The sequence below is a fragment of the Protobothrops mucrosquamatus genome, unplaced genomic scaffold, assembly GCF_001527695.2.
Source record: "Protobothrops mucrosquamatus isolate PMUCROS unplaced genomic scaffold, P.Mucros_1.0 scaffold_191, whole genome shotgun sequence".
In the NCBI taxonomy this organism is placed as follows: Eukaryota; Metazoa; Chordata; class Lepidosauria; order Squamata; family Viperidae; genus Protobothrops; species Protobothrops mucrosquamatus.
The window spans coordinates 205,263-230,069 of record NW_015386267.1 but is presented as its reverse complement, the minus strand read 5'-3'; the positions used below and the strand labels follow the sequence as shown (position 1 = coordinate 230,069).

The 24,807-nt window shown below is 35.9% G+C and overlaps 1 protein-coding gene and 1 long non-coding RNA gene across 3 annotated transcripts in view; one reads left to right on the top strand and one right to left on the bottom strand.

The window, feature by feature from the left end:
• Window positions 1-5,094, bottom strand: part of LOC107295250 — a 27,543-nt gene extending 22,449 nt beyond the window's left edge. Inside the window, exon 1 of the long non-coding RNA XR_001549056.1 lies at window positions 5,001-5,094. This is a non-coding gene — a long non-coding RNA (uncharacterized LOC107295250). The remainder of the gene's footprint in view (window positions 1-5,000) is intronic.
• A 261-nt stretch (window positions 5,095-5,355) lies between these two features.
• Window positions 5,356-22,827, top strand: SEPTIN2 (septin 2). 2 transcript variants are annotated; one of them, XM_015824550.1, is made up of 13 exons: window positions 5,356-5,436; window positions 9,258-9,287; window positions 10,513-10,636; window positions 11,030-11,116; window positions 11,879-12,002; window positions 14,881-15,015; window positions 15,849-15,966; window positions 16,310-16,411; window positions 17,248-17,393; window positions 18,831-18,914; window positions 19,642-19,699; window positions 20,796-20,908; window positions 22,511-22,827. In XM_015824550.1, the coding sequence occupies exons 2-12, from the start codon at window positions 9,279-9,281 to the stop codon at window positions 20,898-20,900; spliced, it is 1,092 nt and encodes a 363-aa protein (XP_015680036.1). In that variant the 5' UTR covers window positions 5,356-5,436; window positions 9,258-9,278; the 3' UTR covers window positions 20,901-20,908; window positions 22,511-22,827. The 2 variants fall into 2 exon arrangements, with proteins under 2 accessions (XP_015680036.1, XP_015680029.1); XM_015824543.1 differs by having other exon boundaries at window positions 5,356-5,474.
• Window positions 22,828-24,807: the final 1,980 nt, after the last annotated feature.

Here is a 24,807-nt window from a genome sequence, read left to right as displayed (position 1 = left end):
ACGGCCGACAACTGGTCTTCCAGTGTCAGCCGTGAATCCAGGAGGACCCCCAGATTGCGTACCCTCTCCGAGGGAGCCAAAATTTCGCCCCCTATAGTCAGCGATGGAGTCAGCTGACTATGCCGAGGCGCCGGCAGCCACAGCCACTCGGTCTTGGAAGGGTTGAGCCTGAGTCTGTTCCTCCCCATCCAGACCCATACTGAAAAAAGTGTAATATGGCTTTGTATCTTGCACAAGGTGTACAAGACAGAATTTTTTGTTTTTCACCAATTAATTCAGAAAAGTATGAATGTAGGAAAGAAAGTTTACTTCACATTGTTAACTTTAGACATGTATGATAAAGTGAATAGGCTTGAACTAGGAAATGTTTCATGTGATGTGGAGCAGAATATTGGTTGTTGAATGTGATTACGGCAATACCGTATATAATGGGAAAGCATGTGTGTAATTTATGCAGTGTATAATAAATTATTTCTTGTTGAACTGAAATGTATGATGGCCCTTTGACTGTTTAACGGATTATGAATAAATGTAAATGTATGGTGAAGTTAGAGGTGCATCAGTTAGGGACATTGCATGCAAATGAACTCAAGCTGTTAGATGAGAATGTGAATGCTGCAATCAAGAGTATATATCTGAAAATAAATGCATCAAAGAATAAACTAGGTATATTTCATAGAGAAAGTGAACAGGTTCAAATCATATAATAAGTAGCAAAAAATAGAGAAAACACCATCTACCTTAATAATGTTTGTTGAAAGTGGGGGGAGGGGATATGTAGACAAATTTTAAGTAATGCAATTGCTGGCAGACAACAAGTTTTATTTTTGTATCCCTATGAAATGCTATTGATTAAATAAAAAGAATTAGGCACAATTAGAAAGCAACTATGAGATTCCTTTGACAATCATGATATTGGCATGGCTCCACTTTTTCTTTCTTTTTAATAATAAAAATAGAGGGGTGATACATGAATATTGAATGGATAGAAAAATAAATAACTAGAACAAAAAAGTGGTTTTATAATTCAGAGACAATGAGGATTGAATAACAAAACAAATGTAGAGTGAATGAGCTAAGAAAAAAGACAACGTTGACAATGTTGAGATTAAAAATCTCAAAAAGAAATAAGAATTTTAAAAACCAAAATGTAATCGATCTGATTACATGCCATCAAGTTGTCACCTATTAGCAACCATATAATTTAGATCAGGGGTGTCAAACTGCCGGCCGCGGGCCAGATGCATCACGAGGAAACCGCGTCCACCCCATTGCCGGCAATGGGGAAAAAGTTCTGTGACGTCATGCAACGTCACGAGTTTGACATGTCTGATTTAGATATTCTCCATGATGATCTGTCTTCAGCTCTTCCAATAATGTAGTCATCACTACTTAACTGAGTCTATCCACCTTGCTGCTGGTTGTTGTCTTCTCTTTCCTTCCATCTTTCTGTCTTAGAGCCTTATCCAGAGAGCTAGGCCTTCACATAATGTGTCTGAAGGAGAATAATATGTCTAAGTGACCTACATTCAGAGGCATATTTTTCTTGAGTTAGAGCTCTCTATTTGATCATGTACTGTTCGGACTGTGGCTTCCTGGCCTGTGCATAGATTTCGTACGAGGACAATCAGATGCTCTGGAATTCCCATTTTCGTAAGCACATTTTGAACACCCTTTTCTAATAAATGAAGAGCTCTAATCTACATTGGATAACTTTACGCATAATTGTGCTAACATGTCAAATTAAGAATGCTGTATAGTATAATAGTCTGCATGCTCTGTCATTTTTTTATTTTTTTGATACTGATGTTTCTATTAACCTCTCCCAATCTGTTGGCCACTCTGTCATTTTCCAGATTTGCTGGCATACTTTGGTTAGAACCTTTACAGGGTCTTCTTCCATTGAATTTTCTTTACATATTTGACAATTCCTGTAGCCTTATTTCGAAATAATCAGACTGCAAATCTAACTTCACTTTTAGAACTTGTTTCTTGTATATATGTCTTAATATTGACTTTTCTATTGTACAGAATTTCAGTATACTTTCATCTGTGATCTTTGAATCAATTATCTGTCCATTGGCAACCTTTAGCACACCAACTTGAAAATTGGAATCGTCTTCTGAATATTAAGATCTCATTTGGCTACTTCTATCTTTAAATATGTTGTTGTAATATTCCTTCTTGTTTTTTAAGTTTACTGTTCTAAGATCTTTGGCATTCTTGGCTTTGGTTTCTCTTCTCTTCTTGGCAATTTCTGCCATTGGTTCCAACATTCAGTTTTCTTTCTTAGCCATGCCTTTGCTGTTATAACTGAGCTTTATGTAATTCTCCTTGTTATTTTAGTTTCCTAAGTCATATGGTCTAACTATATTTTTCTCCTCAATATTTCTAACATTGGTATTCCAGTTTTCACCCACAAGTGGCACATCTTGCTTGCTTGAACTTGAGGATAAAGCTAACCAACCTCCCCTTTTGCTGCATCAGAAGATGCAGCATGAACTTTATCAACATTGTTCCATGTTTTTTCTTGTTTGTGTGCTAAATGATAAACATTATGATCTTCTGACCAAAAGCATCCATTGCAGCCCATTTCAATTCACTGATGCTGGAGTGAAAGATGAAATTACTTTCACTGTGTTGATCATTGTCATATTCAGCTTCTTACATTCCACATTCCCAATTATGCTTTTGCAGCTTTGAATTTTCTTTTCCTACAATGACATCTCTGGAAGCTTTATGAAGCTCTGTATCATAATTACTACTGGCATATTAAAAGCTCCTTAGCTCCTCCTAGTAGCATTTTCAGTGCCATCAGATCTGAGGGGCCCATCATCCAGTTCTATATCGTCAATTTTATATTGCCCATCCATGTTTGTGTGTGTGTGTGTGTGTGTGTGTGTATAATGTATAGAAGAGGTTTACCAGTGATTTCTTCTATGCAGCATGAAATGATGCCTTTGCCAATATCACTAGAGTGATTATCCACCTCCAGCATTTTCCTGTATCACTCCTGCCCAATATAGAAGCTTGCTTGCTTTAGCTGGACAGCTGGGATTACCTTCATTACCTTGGGTGACTCTGATGGCAGTATGTACTCTTAACATACACTCCCAGCTTGCTTCACATCTTCTCAAGATCACAGTCACTGCCACAATAAGACAGCAAAGAAGGACTATAGACTTCTCAAAACAAAATTTTACTACTATCCCTAGGTCTCATTCAATATAATTGTTTTAGTGTAAATGGTTTAGATTTTTTTTGTGTCTTGAAGTCAGTGTTGACTCCTGGTAATTGCTTGGAGAAGTATCTGCAAGGGTTTTTTTCAGAAGTGGCTTGCCATTGCCTCCTTCCTACGCTGAGAATGACTGTTTGAAAAGTCACCCACGTGGCTTTGGCCTAAGCCACTAAGAAATGCCATCTGATGGAACATAGGAAGTGTACTTTCTCTATCATGGTATCCCCTCAGGGATTCAAACTGCACCAACTTCATAAGCTTTTAAACAATCGTGGAAAATCTGTTTGCTTTCCCCAAGATTGGGGTGTGCTTATCTGGCATTCAGTGTCTGTTTTGGTAAGGAAATGTCTATTTTCCCCATTTAACTTTTTTTAATCTGTGCACTACCCTGCACTGGGTGGCCTTATAAATCTAAATTATAAATAAAATGTATTGTTTTGAACCCTAATCCTGAGTTTACAACCATTCAGTGACCAAGTTACAATGCACTGAAAAAGTGGCTTATAACCAGTCCTCACACTTACAGCATACACAGCATCTTCACAGTAACATGATCAAAATGTTAACACTTGGCAACTGGTACATACCGGTATTTAGGATGGTTGCAGCATCCTGGGGTCATATGAGCCTATTTGCAACCTACCCAGCTGGCTTCCAACAAGTAACGTCAATGAGGGAAGCCAGATTCAGTTAATGGCATGATTCACTTAAGAATTAAGTGATTTGCTTAATAACTGGTGCACAAAAAGGATGTAAAATTGGATATGACTCACTTAACTGTCTTGCTTAGCAACAGACATTCTGGTCCAGTTGTGATAAGTTGAGGACTGCCTGTACTGAATATTCAATAAATATAGCAATAAATGTACAACATATCTCAGGAAGCAATAATTGGCTCATGCTAGTGGGAGCGCTAGAGCACTAAATTTTGCCATTAATTTCAACAGCACAATACTAAGATTATCTTTTAACACCACATGGATATACGTATATTTTGAAATTAGTACAAACAAGTGCTAAATTCTCTGCTTTAGAAGTCTCCGACTTCAGTTAGAGAAAAATTATGTATCCATACCAGCCGGCCAATTAGTATTTTCAAAAACTGTATTTTGTTAGGTGATATGCTGCAGTGACAAAAGCTAAAGTGCCGCCTTCTTTTATGTCGACCATAAAGATATCCGGGTGTTTCTTCCTTTGCCACTGAGCGTATGTAAGAAAGTTACAAGGTCGATTTGCTTCTATACGGCTGCTAAAGGCAAGGCCAAAATTCTTCGTGAAGTCCACATTTTTTGGTGAATTACACTGAAAGGTAAATAGGTACGATTCGTATTTTTCAAGAAATGCCTCTAATAATATATTTGCCTAAACCAGGGGTAGTCAACCTTGGCTCTTTTATGACTCGTGGACTTCAACTCCCAGAATTCCTGAGCCAGCTTAGCTGGCTCAGGAATTCTGGGAGTTGAAGTCCACGAGTCATAAAAGAGCCAAGGTTGACTACCCCTGGCCTAAACCTTTCTACTGTGCAGGATGAGAATACCACGAGACATCACGTGTCCCTCAGAAACCAATTGAAATTAAAGACACCATAGACTTACAATTGAGGACTCCCGAAGAGTTCCCGCACTTGAAGGCCTATTCAGTAACTCGACCTTATAACAATGTTTTATCAAAAGCGATGCCCACATAACAAGTCTTCCCTCAGCCTCCTTACTAACTTATTTCTTTTATTGTGCTCCAAATGGGAAAAGCACAACAAACCTACCTCGCGTGGACTCGGAACGCTCCTAAGCCGAATAGGAAGAACTCGCCGCCATCTTGGTGAAGGAAAGAAGCTATCCGTCACCCGCGAAATATCCGAGGAGGAGGAAGCTCCTCCTCCATCGTTGCCCTTTTTTTTTTTTTTTTAAATCACTATAGCAACCGGAAGAGGAAACGTGTTGGCAGGAAGGTGGCGCACGCGCTTTTGTTACCAGCAGCCTTGACGTTTTTTTGTCGCGCGCGCGAAGCCGTGAAGGCTTTTCGGGGGGGGGCGGGGCGGGGCGGAGAAATGATTTTGCCTCGTGAGCTGAGTGGAGATGGCGTTTGTGAAGAGAGGCGAGCGTGCGCATGCGTTGCGGGAGCCTGGGTGAGGCGGTTGGGCGGGTTCGGAGATTGCGGCGGCGGCGGAGACTGAGGAGCGACTTTGGGGCGGCTCCCAGGTGCGGCGCCTCCTGTTGTGCGGTTTCTCTCGAACTGGGTAACTTGGCGGGGATGTAGGGTGTCGACGGCGGCTGCCGTTTTTTTTAGTCTGAGAGAAACGGGGAGCGGGGAGCGTTCGTGCTTTTTCGAAGCAGGCGCCTTATTTCGGCGGGATGATCTTGCCCGTCCCACTCCCTAGTTCGCATTCCCTCAGCCCCCCCCCCTTCCCATTCTCTCAAGCCGCCGTACCCGGGTGTGCAGTACACGGGTGTGCTCTTGCCGTACCCGGGTGTGCGGTAAAGACAAAGAGGTGGAGGGAAGGGAGGCCGTGGTGTAACGGGCGTTATTTCGTTGACCCAAAGAGCGAGTAGCAGGGCATCCCGGAGTTTTCCGGGGGGACGATTAGGAAACGGATCCCGCCTCTCAAAAAGTAGAATAAAGAAAAAGTCGCGGGGGGGGGGGAGGAGGGGAACGGTTATGAACATACTTTTCCTCTGGTCCATCTTAAGACTCCAACAAAGTGAGGCTGGGTGTCGGAAAGAAAAAAGATACTCTCGGGTGCAGGACCGGAGGACCCTCCCACCCTGTCTTGAGAAATGTTAAAAGGATTCCTATGAATCGGATTTTGGTCTGTTGTTCTCCTCATCCCCCCCCCCCCGCCACAGTGATGATAGGTTGGATTCCATACTTCTAAAAATCTCCAGAAATGCAAAAGAGTCCTAAAGAAAAGGCAAAGAGCCGAAGACTTTAAAATGCCTGGGGAGGAGAGGAAGCTGGGTATAAATGACATTCTCGGTTTCATGTTCGGGAGTTTACCTTTTGGAGGAGAAGGAAAGATAAACCAGTTCTCTTTCCGTATTTTGGAGATGTTGTTGATTACCTAGGTCAGGGGTAGGCAACCTTGGCTCTTTTATGACTCGTGGACTTCAACTCCCAGAATTCCTGAGCCAGCTATGCTGGCTCAGGAATTCTGGGAGTTGAAGTCCACGAGTCATAAAAGAGCCAAGGTTGCCTATCCCTGACCTAGGTCATTCCTAAGGGGAGAAATCTTGATTATATTTATTTTACAACTTAGGGCATCTTTCTTTTCCAGCCTTTGAAAACATCAATGCCATTCTCACAGATCACCCAAAATTAATTTCCAACAATAATAATACTGTGTCAGGATTTTCTCTTTCCCCTTTTATTACTTTAGTGCTGGGTATCCTGGCACTTAAGAAAAAATTCTCTGTAGCAGAGTATAGTTTCTATATCTGGCACTGGACTATGTTGTTTCCCGCATTCCAGATTTTTTGAAGGAAGAAAATCACCTCTCAAAGGCTTCCTTTGTCCATTTGGTTGTAGAGGAACCCTTTGTCAGATGATTTCTTCTCTGGCTGTCTCTTTGTAAAGAAACCTAGAATGACTGATTGTATTCAAACTGATTTTCACCAAGGTTCATATCTTAATTTTACTTCCTCAATTTTTTATTAAATACTTTTCTTTTGGACAATTAGTAATGGTAGATTTGGCATTTTAAGGATATATATTGAAAATCTGTCTCTTTAATTACTGGCATCCTTTTTGTTCTTTGTTCTCAGTATGTTTTTCAGTTTAAAGAACTGACATGTAATGTTACTCATATTTTTTAAATATATATATATTTACTATAACATTTGAGTTCTAATTCTGTCAAAATGGATCTGCATCTGCTATGCCTTTTGTAGTCCTGTTTTTGTTCTCTTTAAATTCCTTGAAATTAACCTTTTCTCTCTATAAATGCATTATGCGTGATATACTATTCATCCTGTTTTTTTCTAGCAATTTTTGTATTTTTCTCATCCAGAGCCTTCATCATCACACCCAACATCATTTTTAATATTTCCCATCAATTCCATATGTTTCTGTAACACTTTGCAACATATAGTAATTCTGCTTCAGGCAGGTTCATTATATATTTTTTTCCATTCATTCTGCTAGGTGATTAATCTGCTTTCTAGTTTTTAGTATAGTACTTAATACTGCCTTTTGTTATTGTTTTATTTATACTCTTCACTTTTTTCCATGTACATTTTTTCTCAAGATCCTCTCTTGACCCTACAAGAAATAGTCTTTTCAGAAACTCTAACCACCTTCGTTATTTCACTTGTTCACTCAGTTTTTTGTTATAAAAAATCAAGTCAGTAATACTTTTAGATAGTATTAATTTATTTGCTCTATGTACACATGAATAGACTTATGTTCTATGTATTCAAAATATATTCCTCTATGCAGATACTCAAATAGTCACAATTCTCATTCTCTCTTTGATCAGAATGGCCCAGTCATTTTTTCTGTACTCTTTCATTTCATTTCCCCTGCCCCACATCCATTTTTGTCATGTAACCATTTATTTCCCCTGTAAAATATAAAATAAAAGTCAGCTCTGGTTCTCCAAATATTACCATTGGATTCCTGGATTAATACACACCCAGAACAACCTACGGTAGATGACAACAATACATATTTCTCCTTTCATAATTAAACTTACCTCATTAGCTCTACTGTATGAAATCACACCACCTTCATTCAGTTCTATTGCATCCTTCTTCTTTGTCATATTTTGATAATCATGCAAGAGATACATATTCTTTATTATTTACTTTTCTTACATTCAAAGTCTTTTTGGTCTTCATATGCTGGCCCTATCCCTTGTCTTGGGATAGTAGTTTGTAAATTACTGCTACCATCACCTGGCATTCTTCATCTAACCTTCACTGTGAGAGAGATGGGGCTCTGTGCTGCCATTCTCGTGATTAAAAGTAAAAAAATAATAAGAAAAAATTAATAGTGCAACTTACTGATCGTGTCACTAGAGCATTCATGGGAGTTAGACCGGTCTTACAAGTTAAAATGAAGCTTTATATAAAACATGAAAAAATATTTCCTTTTTAAATATTCAAACTGCACTCTTTCTGTAGGGAGGGTGTTCAAGTACATAGTTGCAGGATCCAATCTGGTCAGTTACCGTGGTCAGAAGTTTAGTCTTCCAAGCTTTCAGGCTTGTGCTAGAACCCATCTATAAGGAACTTCTCTCTAGAAGCTTGGGGACACACACTGCTAGATAGAAGTTCCCTGAAGATGGGCTCCAGCACAGGTCCAAAAGCTCGGAAGACTAAATCTCTGATCCTGGTGACCAACCCAGATTGGATTCTGCAACATTATCTTGGGACACACATATTCACCTTCATTCATAAACACAGAGCTGTTCAGAAAAGATCTGTTTGACTTTTAGAAAATTAGAAAATAAAATGTAATGCTACCAGAAAATCACAAGATGTCACAGGTCTATTATAAATATAGCATTACTGCTAAGAAAGAAAGAGAAAGGAAGGGGAAGGAAAGGATATAGAGTTTATAGATCTTGAGATATGCTTCAAGTCTAAAATAAACACAATATCCTAATTTTTACAGAGAAATAAATACAATTTATACCACACAGAAAGAAAATATCTAAAACAATTTCTGCTAGGCTTTGTTTTCTTTTTTTCCCCCAGAAATAATATTACCTGAAACATTATTCTGTTTCAGTTTTCCTGAACTTCCTGCAAATTTCAGTAAGTTAATTTTAGGTTTGCTGGGAAGTTTCCCAGCCTCAGTTCACAGCTTCTGCAGTTCTGATTATAGATTTGAAACCAGTTTTTTTCCCCTTTATCCAGGAGAGTGATGGGCTAGAATAATCTAATTTGTATATTTTACATTTAGTAACAAATGAATCTTAAGAGTTCACTATTTGATTGCTATACAAACATAATTTGATCATAAGACATACAGTAGGATCTGTTCTAACAAATAATATATTATTTTGGTGTTTTTTTTTTAGTTTGTACGAATCTACTGAAACATGTCTAAGGTAAGGAGTGTCTGTTAATGAGTATTTGTTGATTTCTACATATAATAGACAATTTGTATACATAAATTGTAGCTTATACTCTATAATTTCATTATTTTAGAGCATGTGAATTGTATTAATATGAGACGTAGACTTTTATAATTAATAGATTAAATATTAATATTTATATTAAATACTTAAAAACTAATTTTTCATCTTGTGGCTACTCATGTATTCATGTATGCATTCATTTAATATTGCTACAATCTATACTAGTTCTATATATATACTGGCAATAAAAGAAATATATTTGCTCTTGTGGTAAGCAAAAAACTTCTAAAGAATACATGGTTTTTAAATTAGCTTTACAGGTGATACATTTTTAAAACAATATGATTAATATGCTAGTTAAGATTATTTAATAATGGTTGAATTTCTTAAGGAGTTGATTATTAGGAAACAAAGATCAGAAAATAAATGGTATTTAAATCCTCACATTTTTGCATTTGATATTTTTAATACAATTCCAATTAAAATACTTTTATTCATTGAATCTGCATTGGGAAGCAGTTGAGTCAGATCATTAATTTTAAGAGTATCAGGCAAAAAGTATCAGGACCATTGGTAGCTCAGAAAGATTTATTGTTCATGCCTATACACAAGAATCTGATCAACTAATGGTTAACACTAAATTGGTGGTAGATAAGAGCCAACAGAATTCAGGGGGTCTGGATTTGGATCTCTTGTGGCAATTGAAGGACTCTAAACTGATGATGCATTTAACTCTACCCTCTAGCTCTGCCTGCTTTTCTACAAAAAGCTAACTTTTCTTAAGGATAATAAATTCACTACTTTTTTGTATCCCTGCATTTAAGATATAATTTGTTTACATTGTGTAATAAAAATAGACTCATTTCAGAAATGTCAAGACTAAACTATTTTTACCAAGTTAGTCAGAATCTAAAATCATGTTTCTGTTATACTTAAATATTTCCTAGGACATGATTCACAGTATGGTCTATTTTCAGAAATCAATATGAAATAAATGGAACATGAGATTTCTTCTAATAGCTTATTATTAATTACTAATTCTAAACCAATTTATTGAACTATACTTTTCAAATAACACCAAGTCACTTTAAATTTAGTGAATATAAGGACATCTGTAACTTTAACTGTTTTCTCAATAATTTTAAAAACATAATTATACAATTTTATTTAAATACAGTATTCTATTTTTTTTCAGCAACAGCCTGCTGAAAAGTTTGCAAATCCAGAAACCCCTGGTTATGTTGGATTTGCAAACCTTCCAAACCAGGTTCATCGGAAGTCTGTGAAAAAAGGCTTCGAATTTACCCTTATGGTAGTTGGTAAGATTATTAATTTTTTAAATTGATATATGCACTATTACCTTTCAAGGTGCCAGTTCAATTGTAGTAAAATGTACTCTTAATTTGTAAAAACTACTTGCGGTATATTCTGTTTAATTGATGCATCAGTATTTCAGAATGATAAATTTTTCAAAGAACCGAGTCATAGAGTCTGTTTTATAAAGAATTCATCATATGGTGTATAAATAATTGATCATTCAGAAATTTAGATCCATAACCAAAAAGGTATTTAATTTTAAAATTCCTAAATCTGAACACTAAATATTGGCTTCAGTGCAGAATTTCAATGAGTTATAATAGTCCATTCAAATAATTAAGGTAATCTTTTTATGATTAAGTTTGTTTCTAACTTTATTTTATATTGTTTAATAGGTGAATCTGGATTGGGAAAATCTACTTTAATAAACAGCTTGTTCTTAACAGATCTCTACCCAGAAAGGATAATCCCAGGAGCAGCTGGTAAGATTAACTTTGTCCTTTCAGTACAGTCTTAACTTATTGGCTCCTAATATTGCAGTAGAAAAATTAAATAGATTCTAATGAAAACTTTTGTTGTGTGATGTGTTTGGAGGAGTGTAGTTTTTAGAAGTCGTTTGTCCATTGAATTTTTATTAATTTTCTCTATACAATCACAAATGTATTCATTGTAAACCAGGCATGTTAAACTGCCAGCCCGCAGGCCAGATGTGTCACACCGAAACCGCGCCCACCCCATTGCTGGCAATGGGGAAAAAGTGACGTTGCGAGTTTGACATGCCTGTTGTAAACCATCTTCCTTCAAAAAAAATGTTTATAATTCTTTAAAGAATAGAAATCAGAATAAATTGCAATAATTTGGTGAAATCTGCCACCTGATGTACATCTTGCAGTACAAGTCTTGATCTTTTTGCTGTTTCAGTTGTAGGATGTTTTTCTTTTTATCAGCTAGATGTATTGGATTATTAGAAAATCATTCAGCTCAAACCATGCTCTTGTCCAAATCAAATAAGTTTGTCAACTGTGGGGTAATATCCATATTTTTGAATTAGATTGCCTTGGAACATTTCAGCTTTATAATTTTAGGGCATAATTTATAATTGAAAATATATATTGGGTTGCAGCATCATAACTGATTTGTCTGTGAAATATATCTTAATCAGCTATCTGCTGAGCGTAATTGTTAGTTCCTGATCCTGCCATAAAGGCTCAATGTCTTGAAATCCAGTTTTGTTCCTTTCCTAGAAAAAATTGAAAGAACTGTACAGATTGAGGCCTCAACAGTTGAAATTGAGGAAAGAGGTGTAAAGCTCCGTCTGACTGTAGTAGATACACCAGGATATGGTGATGCTATTAATTGCCGGGATTGGTATGTATTCAGTGGATGTATTAAATGATTTAAATAGAATATAATAATATAAATAGACATATTGTTTATTATTCTTAGCTTTCATGTTAAGAAAGGTGCTTCAACAAAGTACTGAGTGAAGGGTCTGAATACTTATGCCAATGTGATATTTCAGGTTTTTTTTCTTTTTAATAAATTTACAGATTCCTAAAATTCTGTTTTTACCTTGCCATTATGGGGTAATGAGTGTAGATTTATGAAAAAAAAAATGAATTTCAACAACTGTAGAATCAGGCTGCAGCATAAAATTGACAAAAGTAAAGGGGGTCTGAATACTTTCTGAATGCACTGTAACTACTGCTTTGCTTAGCAGAATTGCTCATCCCAATTAGGGTCCTTAAGCAAGCACTACCTGTAGATGATAGATTGCTAGATCAGCATGCATCTATCAGTAGTTTGCTGCAATTTGCACTAATTGCCTTTGATAGTTTATAATTGAAAGAAACTGAAAGTACTTTGTATTATTATCAAGAGTGAGTGAGGTTCTCGATTATACACAGTAGCTGGTTTGCCAGCAATGCAATGCTGTGGTTTGTTTTAATTAGTGCAACTATTTCACAATTTTAAAAAAATTAAAAGTTACTGTATTGGAGGTGAAGCTATTAATTTATTTATTTGATATATCAGAAGAAGAAGTCCTACTTATTTGTTAGAATTCTAAAACTTTTGAATGCCAGAAATCATATAGAAGAACATTGATGGTTTCAGTATGCCCAGGTTATGAATATGATAATTTTGTTCTGTTGCCCTCTGTAGTCAGAGACCTCATTCCATTCTTGTTTTGATAAGTTAGGAAGTGCTTGCTACTAAGGTGGCTGCTAAGACTTTTGGTGCATTAATTCTATGAAGTGGGTGTAAAAATGTATGTGTGTGCATGCATATCTGTAATAAACAGTAACTTGGAATACCAATGGGTTATGATCAGTTATAATTGAAAAAATAAAAATAAAATTCACATTAAAAAGACCAAAAATACTCTTAAGTTTCAAGGGTTTAGGTGAATAGACAGGTTTCAGTTCGTACGCAACTATTGCAAGCATCAAATATAATCACTATTTTGTCATATAAACTTTTAACAAATGCAATTGTTGAAAATATGATTTATTCAATTTCTATTAAAGAAGTGATTCTGGGTAGTGAACAACCAAAACCCAAAAACAGTTAACACCACAGTACAAAATTAAAATATAAGGCGATGGAAAAATATGTCATAGATGCAGGAAATACGGCTCTTCATACACTCAGGGCTACAAGTCCAGATACAGAGTTAGGTCACCCCCATCTCTAAAGGGAGAAATGTTCCAGAGGGCAGGGACTACAGTAGAGAAGGCACATCTCCTAGTTGCTGCTGACAGAACCCATAGCATGCCCAACGTACTAGATCAAATTGGTTGGTAGAAATCACTGGGAGAAGATGATCCCTCCGGGTAACCAGGTCCCAAACTAGGAAGGGTTTTAAAGGTGACAGCCAGCACTTGAATTACCCACAGAAGTACACAGGCAACCAATGCAACTCATAAAGCAGTAGTGTTACATGTGTTGAATATCTGACACCACTAACTACCCGTACAGCCACATTTTAAAACAGTCGAAGCTTCCAAATGCATTTCAAGGGCAGCCCCATGTAGAATGTAAGATGAGATCATGAGTGTGTGAGTGACTATGAGCAGGTCCAGGAACAGGTACAACTGGCACACAGCCTGAAGGTTCACCCAGGCTCTCTTGCCACAACCACCACTTGCTCTTCTAATAGGAGCTGTGAGTTCAGGAGGACGCCCAGATTGTGCTCTGATCTGTCTGGGCAGTGCTATCCCATCCAGGACCAAAGGAGGAAGAATCTTGTCATTGGAGGGCTCGAATACCCAAAGCCACCAAATCTTGCTTGAGTTGAGTCGAAGCCCCTACCTCCTCTAGGCCAGAGGTCCTCAATCTTTTGGGCACCAAGGACCGGTTCCATGGAGAGAGGTTTTTCCGTGGATTGGAGGGTGCATGGTTTTGTGTGCTGCCTGCATCTCGCAGATGGGGCTTTGTTTGTGCAGCAGCCCAGTTGCTGGCATGCTGCGGCCCAGTTCTGGTCCACGGACCAGTAGTTGGAGACCCCTCTTCTAGTCCAGCGGCCCCCACCTTTTTAGCACTAGGGACTGGTTTAATTGAAGACAATTCTTCTATGGAGAGGGAGAGGGGATGGTTTTGGTTTTGTTTGCTCACCTGCCACTCACTTTCAACTATGTGGTCTGGTTCCTACAGGCCATGGACCAGGACCAGTCCTTGTCCCAGGGTTGGGGAGCCCTGCTCTAGACACTGGGACAGGACCACCTTGGCACTACTCAGGCAGCTGTGAATTTTTTTAAAAAAAAATTACTAAGTTTCAGCCAACAACCAATTGGTGCATACTTAAAGGGCATTTTATAGAACGTGCATTGTAAGTATTGAAGTTTCAATGCTTGAATTAAATATCCTTTTTGAGAAATAGAGTTCCATGCAAGGCAGACTAAAATACAATATGTTAGAATTCTCAATCCACAGAGTCTCCAGATTAATGTAGAATCAGAATGATACCATTCATAGATGACCAGTTAAAAACCAAAATTCTATAGAAAACATAAAGTGTTAGGATTTGGATTGTTATAAAGCATTTTAATGCTTTCTTATTTCTTTCTGTATTATGCATATACTGTAACATGAAAAAGATTTATGCCTGTCAATTCATTTCTTAAAATTTTGACAATTCAGTTATGGAATTATTTTTAAACATTATTTGCTTAGGTTTAAACAACAATTATAAAGCATCTCAGATAATGAATATTTAAACAATAATATTTCATATTTGTTTTAATAGTTTCAGGACCATTATTTCCTATATTGATGAGCAATTTGAACGTTATCTTCATGATGAGAGTGGCTTGAATAGACGGCATATTGTGGATAATCGAGTTCATTGCTGTTTCTATTTTATCTCACCTTTTGGTCATGGGTAAGTACTATGATTGAGAAGTGCTCTTTGGATTCAATTCCAAAAAGGCACTTTATAAGCGATCAGTGTATTCATGCCGGAAAAAATATATATTGAGCAATTTAACTTCTACAATTCTAAAATGGTTTGTTTGTTTACAAAAAGTTCATACAAACATACCTATTATGCTATTCCCTTTCAGGAAAAGTGATGTTAATGCAGAAAAGGATTAAAAATAGAAAGTCAAAAGAAATTAAGGCATGAAATCAAAAGGAAATATAGCTAAATCTACTTTACATGAAACCATTTACTATACTTCTCTCTCTTTCCACCTTTACAAATCATCCATCTTCCATGCCCATACATAATTTTATACATTTTGCTTGTGTGCATGTCAGTACACATATGTATCTCCTAGCTGGGTTTACAGGTAATAATGTATCTACTTGCAAATTGTCTCTAACTTAAAAATCTAAAATTTGCATCAAGCACTTTGAGTTTGTTTGGTATAAAATTGGGCTTTGGTTGTATTTGTGGGCATACTGGACAGAATATGCCAAAACTATTTGTTGCCACCCGTAGTGTTTGCAGGGGATGCCCAAGTGGCATGGTATACTTAAGATGGTAGCCAAGACTATAATTTCTCTATTTTATAGAGTTACATTTAAAAAATTGAGTTACATTTTACAATAATAATGCATATTTCTTTCTTGATGTAACCAAAGCAGTAATTTGATCTGAGAATCTGAATGTTTTGGAAATGTTTAAGTTTCTGTGTTAACTGCTTCTGTTAATTTTTAGTTTGTGAAGAAAAAGGAGACTAAATGTTAGGATGTCATAATCTGTATTTTTAGTCTCAAGCCTTTGGATGTTGAGTTCATGAAAGCTATACACAACAAAGTGAATATTGTGCCTGTGATTGCAAAAGCTGATACCCTTACGCTGAAAGAGCGGGAAAGACTGAAGAAAAGGGTGAGGTTTTTTTCTTTAGTTTAAGCATAGCATAAATAGAAACATGATTCTTATATATTGTGCATAATAGGCCTTTGGTCAAAACCTAATGAACACTGAACTTTTAGGTAGTGTGTGTACAGCTTTAACTTTTTGAAGTGAAGGGGACTAATTGCTGGCTTCTCCAACTGCAGCACTTTGTACCATGTGTAATTCTAGGGGTAATGATTTCCTGGCATTCAGAAGCTGCTTGGGTTTAAGTGGAAAAAAAATAGATAAAAATCAGGCAAAAAATCCTTGTTGATTTTGCAGATGTTGAATCTCAGCCCATTTTTTTTTATATCTTTCTGTCCTTTGGGGTCAGATTTTGGATGAAATTGAAGAACATAGCATCAAGATTTATCACTTGCCCGATGCGGAATCAGACGAAGATGAAGATTTTAAAGAACAGACCAGACTTTTGAAAGTAAGGACAATGTATTAAATCAGAAATAGTTTATCCTGTCATCTTATTTAATTTCAAGAATTTATTATTTTTGCTTTGTTATCATTGCTTATCAAAGCTAGTGTTTTTAATCTGTTTCTAATCTCAGAAGAGAATTCTTCACACCAAAATGAATTTTGATTTTGGGATTGGAAAATGCTTTGTCATCCAAATTTAATAGCAATTTTTTTAAATATTATGCATTCAGAATGACAGGGTATGAAGCAGGAATTTGTAGCAAGAGTTCCTATATGTTTTTTTTGTTTGGTTTTGGTTTTTTTGCTTTCTTTGCACCTTACTTCCACTTAGCACTGCAGGGCACACATGGAGAGCTATAAGGTCAAGGTTCAGGTGAAAACAAGAGAGCCCTGAAGTGAGTTTCAATTTTGACAGTGTAAATTGTAACAATTAAAAGTATAGAAAAGGAATGCAAGGGGGCAATAATAGAGGTTAACAGAAGCATTAGAGTTAGATGAGGGCAACAGAAGATAATGAATGTAACCAGCAGAATTTTTATCAGAAATCATTGTGGAGAAATGATGAAAGCAGTAAGATTAGGCAAGTGACTTTTAACTGGAGAATGGTAGGATACAAGAGGTAATTAATCTTATGGAAAAGCATTTAAAAAGGAAGATAAAAACTAATGTAAGAAAAAGAATGCAAAAGTCCATAAGGGGTTTCCAGTCAATGGCATGTCTCATTCTTTTAACAAAATAGTTGACTTTCTTTTCAGAAATTTAAATTAGTGTTGATTCTTATCAAACTTCTAATTGCAAAGCACAGTGAGATTGTACGATTATTTTTCTCTTCAATTCCAGACCAGCATTCCATTTTGTGTTGTGGGATCCAACCAATTAATTGAAGCTAAGGGTAAAAAAGTTAGAGGTCGTCTTTATCCCTGGGGTGTTGTTGAAGTAGAAAATCCAGAACATAATGACTTCTTAAAACTAAGAACCATGCTGATGTAAGTAAAGTGCATTTATCCCTGTACTTTGGTCATTGTTCATCTTATTTTTTCTCCCACACAATACAAAGCAAAATCATTACTGTTTGTTGAACTGTTAAACAGGAGATACAGATAGTTCTTAACTTATGATCACAGTAAGGACTGGAAAATGAATTGTTAAGGAGTGTGATTGTGAAGTGAAACATCATGTGATTGGACCCACTTTTATAACCTTTTTTAATTACAAAGTGAATCATCCATAGTCTCTAAGTGAGACATCACGTATCAGCCCTTCCAGGTAAACCAGACAGGAAATACAATTATATGCAACTAATTTCATTTTATTGTAAGGCTGCATTAATAGAATCTTGCAAGTCTGAATATACAAATCTTCCATCGCCACTTTTAACTGCCCAATCAATAAGACAGGTCTTTCCCAAATTTCTTCCTCTATTAAGTCACCGGGGCTCCATCCTCTCTTGTCTAATTGTTTCTTAAAGAGCATCTCTTCCCCTCATCCCTCAAGATCATCTTCATGAGTATATATTTTTATTAAAACTTTTAAATAAGAAGGTAAAAGCTAACACAAACTAATAGAAGTAAAAAAGGGAAAAAAGAAAGCAAAGAGAAAGCAAAAAAGTGCAAGAAAAGAAAAAAGTTAAAAACAGAAAAAGACAAAACAATGGCTTCTGATATTCTTCACAGCAGCTAGAAGAACAAATATATTTTGACCTGTAAAGTTACATCATATTGCTCTTTCTATAATATATTCTGTCTAAACATCAGAACTATAAGTCACAATTTCACTTTTTTATTTTTACACCAAAGTCCATAAGAAGCTTGTAATCAGCAATAAATGTAGATAATGCCTTTTCTGTAATGAAAGAAATTATCCATTTCAGCAAAATCTATTAACTTTACCAACCATTCTTCCATAATGTTGAATCTTTCCATCTCTGTACCTAGAGTAATCTGGCTGCTGTGATCATATATTGAAATAATCTTCCATGACTTTTTTCTATTTGCCTGTTAATCCTGAAATGAAAAGTTTTGGCTTAAATTGAATATTAATCTTTCAAATCATCTGTATCAAAATATGTATTTGGATAATTTTTTTTAGTTTTTGTATATGTTTACCACATGATAAAAATGTACCTTCATGTTCATATTTCTGACATACATACAAAAGAGGGCAAATGAGATTCTTAAAAAAATGATTATTTGTGTTATGTATGAAGTTACGTTATATAACTATTAAAGGACTTGGGTAGCAAACACAGTAACAATGTAGGATGTATGCATTTCAGAGCATTTTTAACCCATTGAGTTAGTCAAATTCTATATCCTGTTTTCCATTCCACTGCTTCTAATGCACAATTGTTAATTTGAGGATTAAAATGATATTAGTTGTGCTGTATTAAATAATTATTATACCATAGTTTTGTGTCATTCCAGCACTCATATGCAGGATCTTCAAGAAGTGACTCAAGATCTTCACTATGAGAACTTCCGTTCTGAAAGACTTAAAAAGGGTGGCCGGTCAGTATCTCTTACTAAATGGTCTATGGTTCCATCACATTTCAGGTTTTCTTGTCATGTTTTGATTGCTATCATTTTGAATCTATGTCAAATACTTTCCCGGCATACTTAACAATTAATCTATTTGGGTGCATTACTCTTATTATAACTCAAGTACTTTGGCCACCTAATGAGAAGGAAGGACTCACTGGAGAAGAGCCTAATGCTGGGAAAGATTGAGGGCAATAGAAGAAGGGGACAACAGAGAATGAGATGGCTGGATGGAGTCACTGAAGCAGTAGGCGTGAGCTTAAATGGACTCCAGAAGATGGTAGAGGACAGGAAGGCCTGGAGGAATGTTGTCCATGGGGTCGCGATGGGTCAGACACGACTTTGCAACTAACAACAACAACAACAACTCTTATTATATTTTTCTATAAAGGAACAGTAACAGCATTCTTTCAGTTATTACGAATAGATGTAAACTTCACATGTGTTAAACATGTTGTATGCAAACTTCATATTTTAATGTTTTTCCAGTTACAGTGTATGCCATTTAAATCTGCAGCCATGATATTTTTTAACATGTCACTATCTTTCCCAACCAGATCTCTAAAATGTTCCTCCAGTATTCAGTCATTTGTATTTTTTATTCTGTTCATTCTGCTGAAGATTCTTTGTTAGAAGATGCTGTTTTTAAGTAGATATTGCTATATATTTATAAGCCTTTTTTCCCTCCTACATGTAGTAACGTTGAAGATGAAGAAGTTAATAAAGATCAAATCTTGCTTGAAAAGGAAGCAGAAGTAAGGACTTCATTTTTAAAAAAATATACTGTATTTTGGATCTTCAAATCATGTGATATTCATAAATGGTTCTGAATTCCCACCCCATAGGGATAGAATGTTATTTAATAGGATTTTGCCAAGAAATTGCAAAGTTATTAGTTAGCTTTTTCTAAAGAAAATTTAAAAAATTAAAGGCATCTAGCACAAACACTTCTCAATGTGAATTCTCTGAAAGGTATCCTTCTACAGAGCCCATAAATTTAAAATTAAAACAATTACAGTCATTCATTGATTTTCATTTATAATTGATGAAAAAGGAGAGGCAAATGGACCTGAATGGCTCAATCCAGATTTAAAGGGAGCCCTAATTTGATGTGATCTACTATGGCTGTTTTCCAAGTTGGAGTATAAACTGAATTTATATATTTTGTCAGAAAATCTTGAATGCTGTGTAGATTAGATTTATATAGCAGCAATGGGAAAGTAGTCTCATGCAACTATACAATCAAAAGTATAGTAACTCTTTATTTGGATTTAGAGATCAAGGTATCCTGCTTTGGTAGCTGCATTAATACTGAATTTTGTCATTCAAATTATGGTTTATTGTTGCCTGTCCACATAATTGATCTGGTTGGTATCTCTTAGATTTGTATAAAGTCTTATTTCATGATGGTCTTGATGTTAATTCATATGAGTGAATCCATTGAACTCTATAGAATTTAAGAATCATACTAAAAATGTAAAAACTGAACCAGAAACTGGAAAATGTGCAGCCCCAATTGCTGAATTCCAGTTCTCAGCATCTATAACCAATGTCTCCACTGGGGGATATGATGGTATGTATAATTCAAAAATATCTGGAGACCCATAGATTTCTTACCTGTACTGCACATCAGTTATGGGGAGTAGGGGATGAAAGTGGGAAAAGAATATGGCCTCATGATACCAATATCTCATACTGCAAAAGAAACATAGTTGTACATGAAAGATATAAAATCCGATTTTTTAAAATTGGTGATATAATTCTGGTTTAATGTTTTTGTTGTAAGCTGCCAACACACTCTTAGTTGGAGGAATGGCTAGCCAAGGTAGCAATGATATTCTTTTGTTTTAGCTTCGCCGAATGCAGGAAATGATTGCAAGGATGCAGGCACAGATGCAGATGCAGAGACAAGGAGGTGAAGGAGATAGCAATGCAACTCATGGGTACAAAGTTTGAATTATTTGGTAAGAACACTTTTATACTAAAACTAGTGTGTGTGTGTGTATATATATAAAACTAGTGTGTGTGTGTGTGTGTGTGTATATATATATATATATATATATATATATATATATATATATATATATATATAATATTGCTTTGGAAATTACAGTGTTACAGATTTGATCTATTTATCATGATTTTGACTTTTAGGTAAGTAACTTTAAAATGATATAATTACTGCATTCTGAAACAAAAAGGCTTCCATTTATTTAATTGCTCATTCAGTTTGTTACAGCTGCCTACTTGCCATAAGGCTTAAATTAAAAAAACTAAAAATGCATATATTAATAGACTAGAGAACCAATTCTCATCAACTTTGCAAATGTTTGGATAGCATACATTTAGTAATGGTCACTGTATACTATATCCTGTTCTTCGGGGAAGAGTAGTTTTTAAATATCAAGAACAATGAGATAATGCTTTGTCCAATTTCTGTATTTCCTCAGCTACTGTGCCAGCATGTAATACAGTTTGACTTCCCTTCCTCACTTTTAAAGAACCAAAAGAAAACATAGAATGAGGCAGAGAAAAGAGCAGGCAGGGTTCATTTCCCCCCTAAATGATCAAGCAAGTAATGAATGATCAAGCAAACAATGAACTACAACATTTAACACAGCATACAGGTAGTCCTCGCTTAATGATCAATCACTTAGTGACTGGTCAAAGTTACAAAGCTACTTGTGATCCAGTTTCACAGTTCTGGTGGCCATACCACTTCCTCCTCCTTCCACGGTCATGTCATTACATTTTGGGCACTTGACAACCGGCTTGCATTTATAGCCATTTGTAGTGTCCTGCAGTCAGATGACCATGATTTTCTGTTTTTGTTGATTTTCATCATTCCCGTTTCCAGCAAAAAAAAAAATGCCCATTGGAAAAAATGGATTTATTTAACAGCTGCCACGTTTGCTTAATGACTGTGATATATGCTTAATAATTACAGTGTAATCTTAATGACAGCCGCAAAAGAGGTCACAAAAACAGGCATGGTCATGTGTGTCATAGAATGTTAAGCAGTAACATTCTGTAACAATGCAATATTACTACTATGGCAGCCAAAAAAATTGAGACAGTGTATGCATAAATAGTCATGGATAATTTCTTTATTTTAAGCAATACATTGCAAAGAACAGGAAGGAGTTAACATAGGCCAGGGATGTCAAACTTGTCACGTGACGTATTGCAACATATGACTTTTTTTTTTCCATTGCCGGTAATGGAGTAGGCACAGTTTTGGCGTGATGCATCCGGCTCATGGTCTGGCAGTTTGACACCACTGACATAGGCTAACAAAAAGGGGGGGGATTACTAGAACAATATACTCTTTTGTGGTTCCCTGTGGTCTTTATGCTGTAAACTTTCTTTATAATATATGTATGTATGAGATGGTGCCATTATTTTATTAGTAAAATTTGTAGGAGGAATCTATAGGCATTGCTCCTTCCCAGATTTTTAATTGAAAAGTTTGGTTATCATTGTTGCTATATATATTAATTATAATTCATTTTTTAAAAATATGCATGATCAGGTAACCTGTCAATATTCTCTTTTCATCATTGCAGATAAGTTTCATTAATTGGAATCATTTAAGATTTAAGACACAGAGCCTATTTTGTGGGAAAAGTTACTCCTTATCCTGCTGTGACTTGGAAGGTCTGTTAACATTCAGCAAACAAATATATAGTTATTGTAATCTCTATTTTGTAAACAAATAAGATTTCTTTAATCTTTTTAAAATGTTCAATGCAATATGAGTTTGTTCAAATTTACTAATATTTTATTGAGCTGATTTTACTACGCAGACTATACAAATGTGTAGATTTTCCCTACCCTGTCGTTCCTCTAATACTATGGACTAATGCCACTGTTTTTGTTTTTGGGTTTTTTGCACTGGGTAATCAGTTGATTTCCACGACATATTTATGATTTAAATTCTTATTCTTAATTTTCCCTGGTTTCCTTTATACAGCTTACATGTTTGTGTGAAAGTCCCTTTAAGTCACCTACCCTATAAATATTATGTATTTCCTACTTCTTTGAAATGTCATTGTAAAGGTTTTCATAGGAAAGACTAAAGAAAGTCTTAAAGAAATGTTCATTTTTTGGGAATAGAGACCTTTGCATGCAGACTGACCAACAAGAAAATAAGTGATAATATTTGCAATTTTTCAGTGTTGCTCTTTTTATATAAAAATAGTCCTTGACCTACAACCATAATTGAGCCCGAAATCTTAGTTGTTGAGTGAAGCAGTTGTGAAATGAGACATTGCATAATCGCTTCCCTCAGTGACTACCATCCTGGCTCATTCATTTCCAGTTATTAAGTGACCATGCGGATCGTTCGGCAGAGTAAGGAGATACTGCACCAGGTAGGGAGGCCTGGGATCCACAGGGATACATAAACCTGCTGATATCTGAGAGGTTTCAGCTGGTTCCCAATCCAGCCACTCAGCTACCTAGGGAGCCTCAGCCTGGCTATAGAAGCTACCATCATGTACAAAGCTGCTGCAGGTGGCTGGGTGAGTTGCTCCCCTCTGTCTCCTCCACTTGCAATCTTCCCTGCCAGTTTCCCTGTTGATTTTCTTGGGGAAGCCAGCAGAAAAGATAGCAGATGGCATTCACATGATTGCAGGGCGCTTGGAAACTGGTTGTAAGTGCAAATAGGCTGCCAAGAGTCTGAAATGTCATGTAGATGGGGGGTAGGGCAACACTTTACAACGTTTGGAAGTGCTTTACGGGCCTTGGAAAGCACCCGTTTCCAAGGCCATCGTAACTATGAACAATTGTGAAATGGTCAGTCGTAAGTTGAGAACTACCTGTATGAAGTAACATATCAGTCTTTACGCCTCTACTATTTGTGGACTGCTGAACTTTACCCAGTGCTAAATATTTTCAAATAATTACCATGTGTGTGTAGCATTTTGTGACTTATGTGGGTTTTAAAAAAGTAGTACAGTTTAGAAAACAAATTCAGTTATTTTTTCAGACTTTTTAAGGTGTATTCTTTTAGATTTTAAAATTTTTGTTTACTTTTTGAAGAAAGCAAGGTCAAATTGTACCTGAGGCATGTGTTTCTACAAAGGAAAATCATACGTATCCATCATGGAAGAAAATAGCTACTCCCTGATGACCCCAGTATGCCCATGATGTACATACATACCGACAGACATACATACTCTACTTGGAAATACTGGAAAGAGAGTGACTTAATCTATTGTCCTTCAGGCTTCCAACATTAAAAAAAGTCATTATGGCATTTTCATCTTGACTGTTGTCACACATAGATTACCAAAAATCTGATGCCATCCATATTTTAGTCTGTATTTACTATGTTCAAAAATAACATCCAAATTATATTTCTTTAAGTCTGCAATGAATGATATATAGACATAGTAAAACTGTTCTGCCATTTATTAATCCAGTATTTCCATTTTAAAAAGGGGATCACAGAAAGATTTCACTTGGATGTTGTAATTTATTTGAAAAATATTATACTAGTAATCTGAAGAGTTTCCACTAATAGTACTTTTTTCCCTTAGAAAGGATAATTGTTCAACACCTCTTCTGCTCAGAAGTAATACCTACAATCTTTTTGTGTCCTACATAGGTTATATTACTGGGTTAAATTATGCTACTTGATTTGAACACACTTGTTTACCTAGAATGTTTTAGATCTGGGCTGATTTTGATATTCTTTGTTTGAAGCTGTAATTATAATTAAATAGCAAGGAGAAAATTTCCTGGTATTTTGAAAAGTTGAAAATGTGAATTTGTGTGCCAAATAACTAGTATAAACTTAACCCTATTGTATATTAGTTTTCAGTAACTGACATTAAAAAGTTATTCAATTTTTTCAGAT

What these genes read in the sequence shown, in the direction of transcription:
- SEPTIN2 (XM_015824550.1), top strand. An exon ending in ATTTACCCTTATGGTAGTTG is followed by an intron (nt 10,637 to 11,029) that starts GTAAGATTATTA and finishes ATTGTTTAATAG; the next exon opens with GTGAATCTGGATTGGGAAAA. An exon ending in GATAATCCCAGGAGCAGCTG is followed by an intron (nt 11,117 to 11,878) that starts GTAAGATTAACT and finishes TTCCTTTCCTAG; the next exon opens with AAAAAATTGAAAGAACTGTA.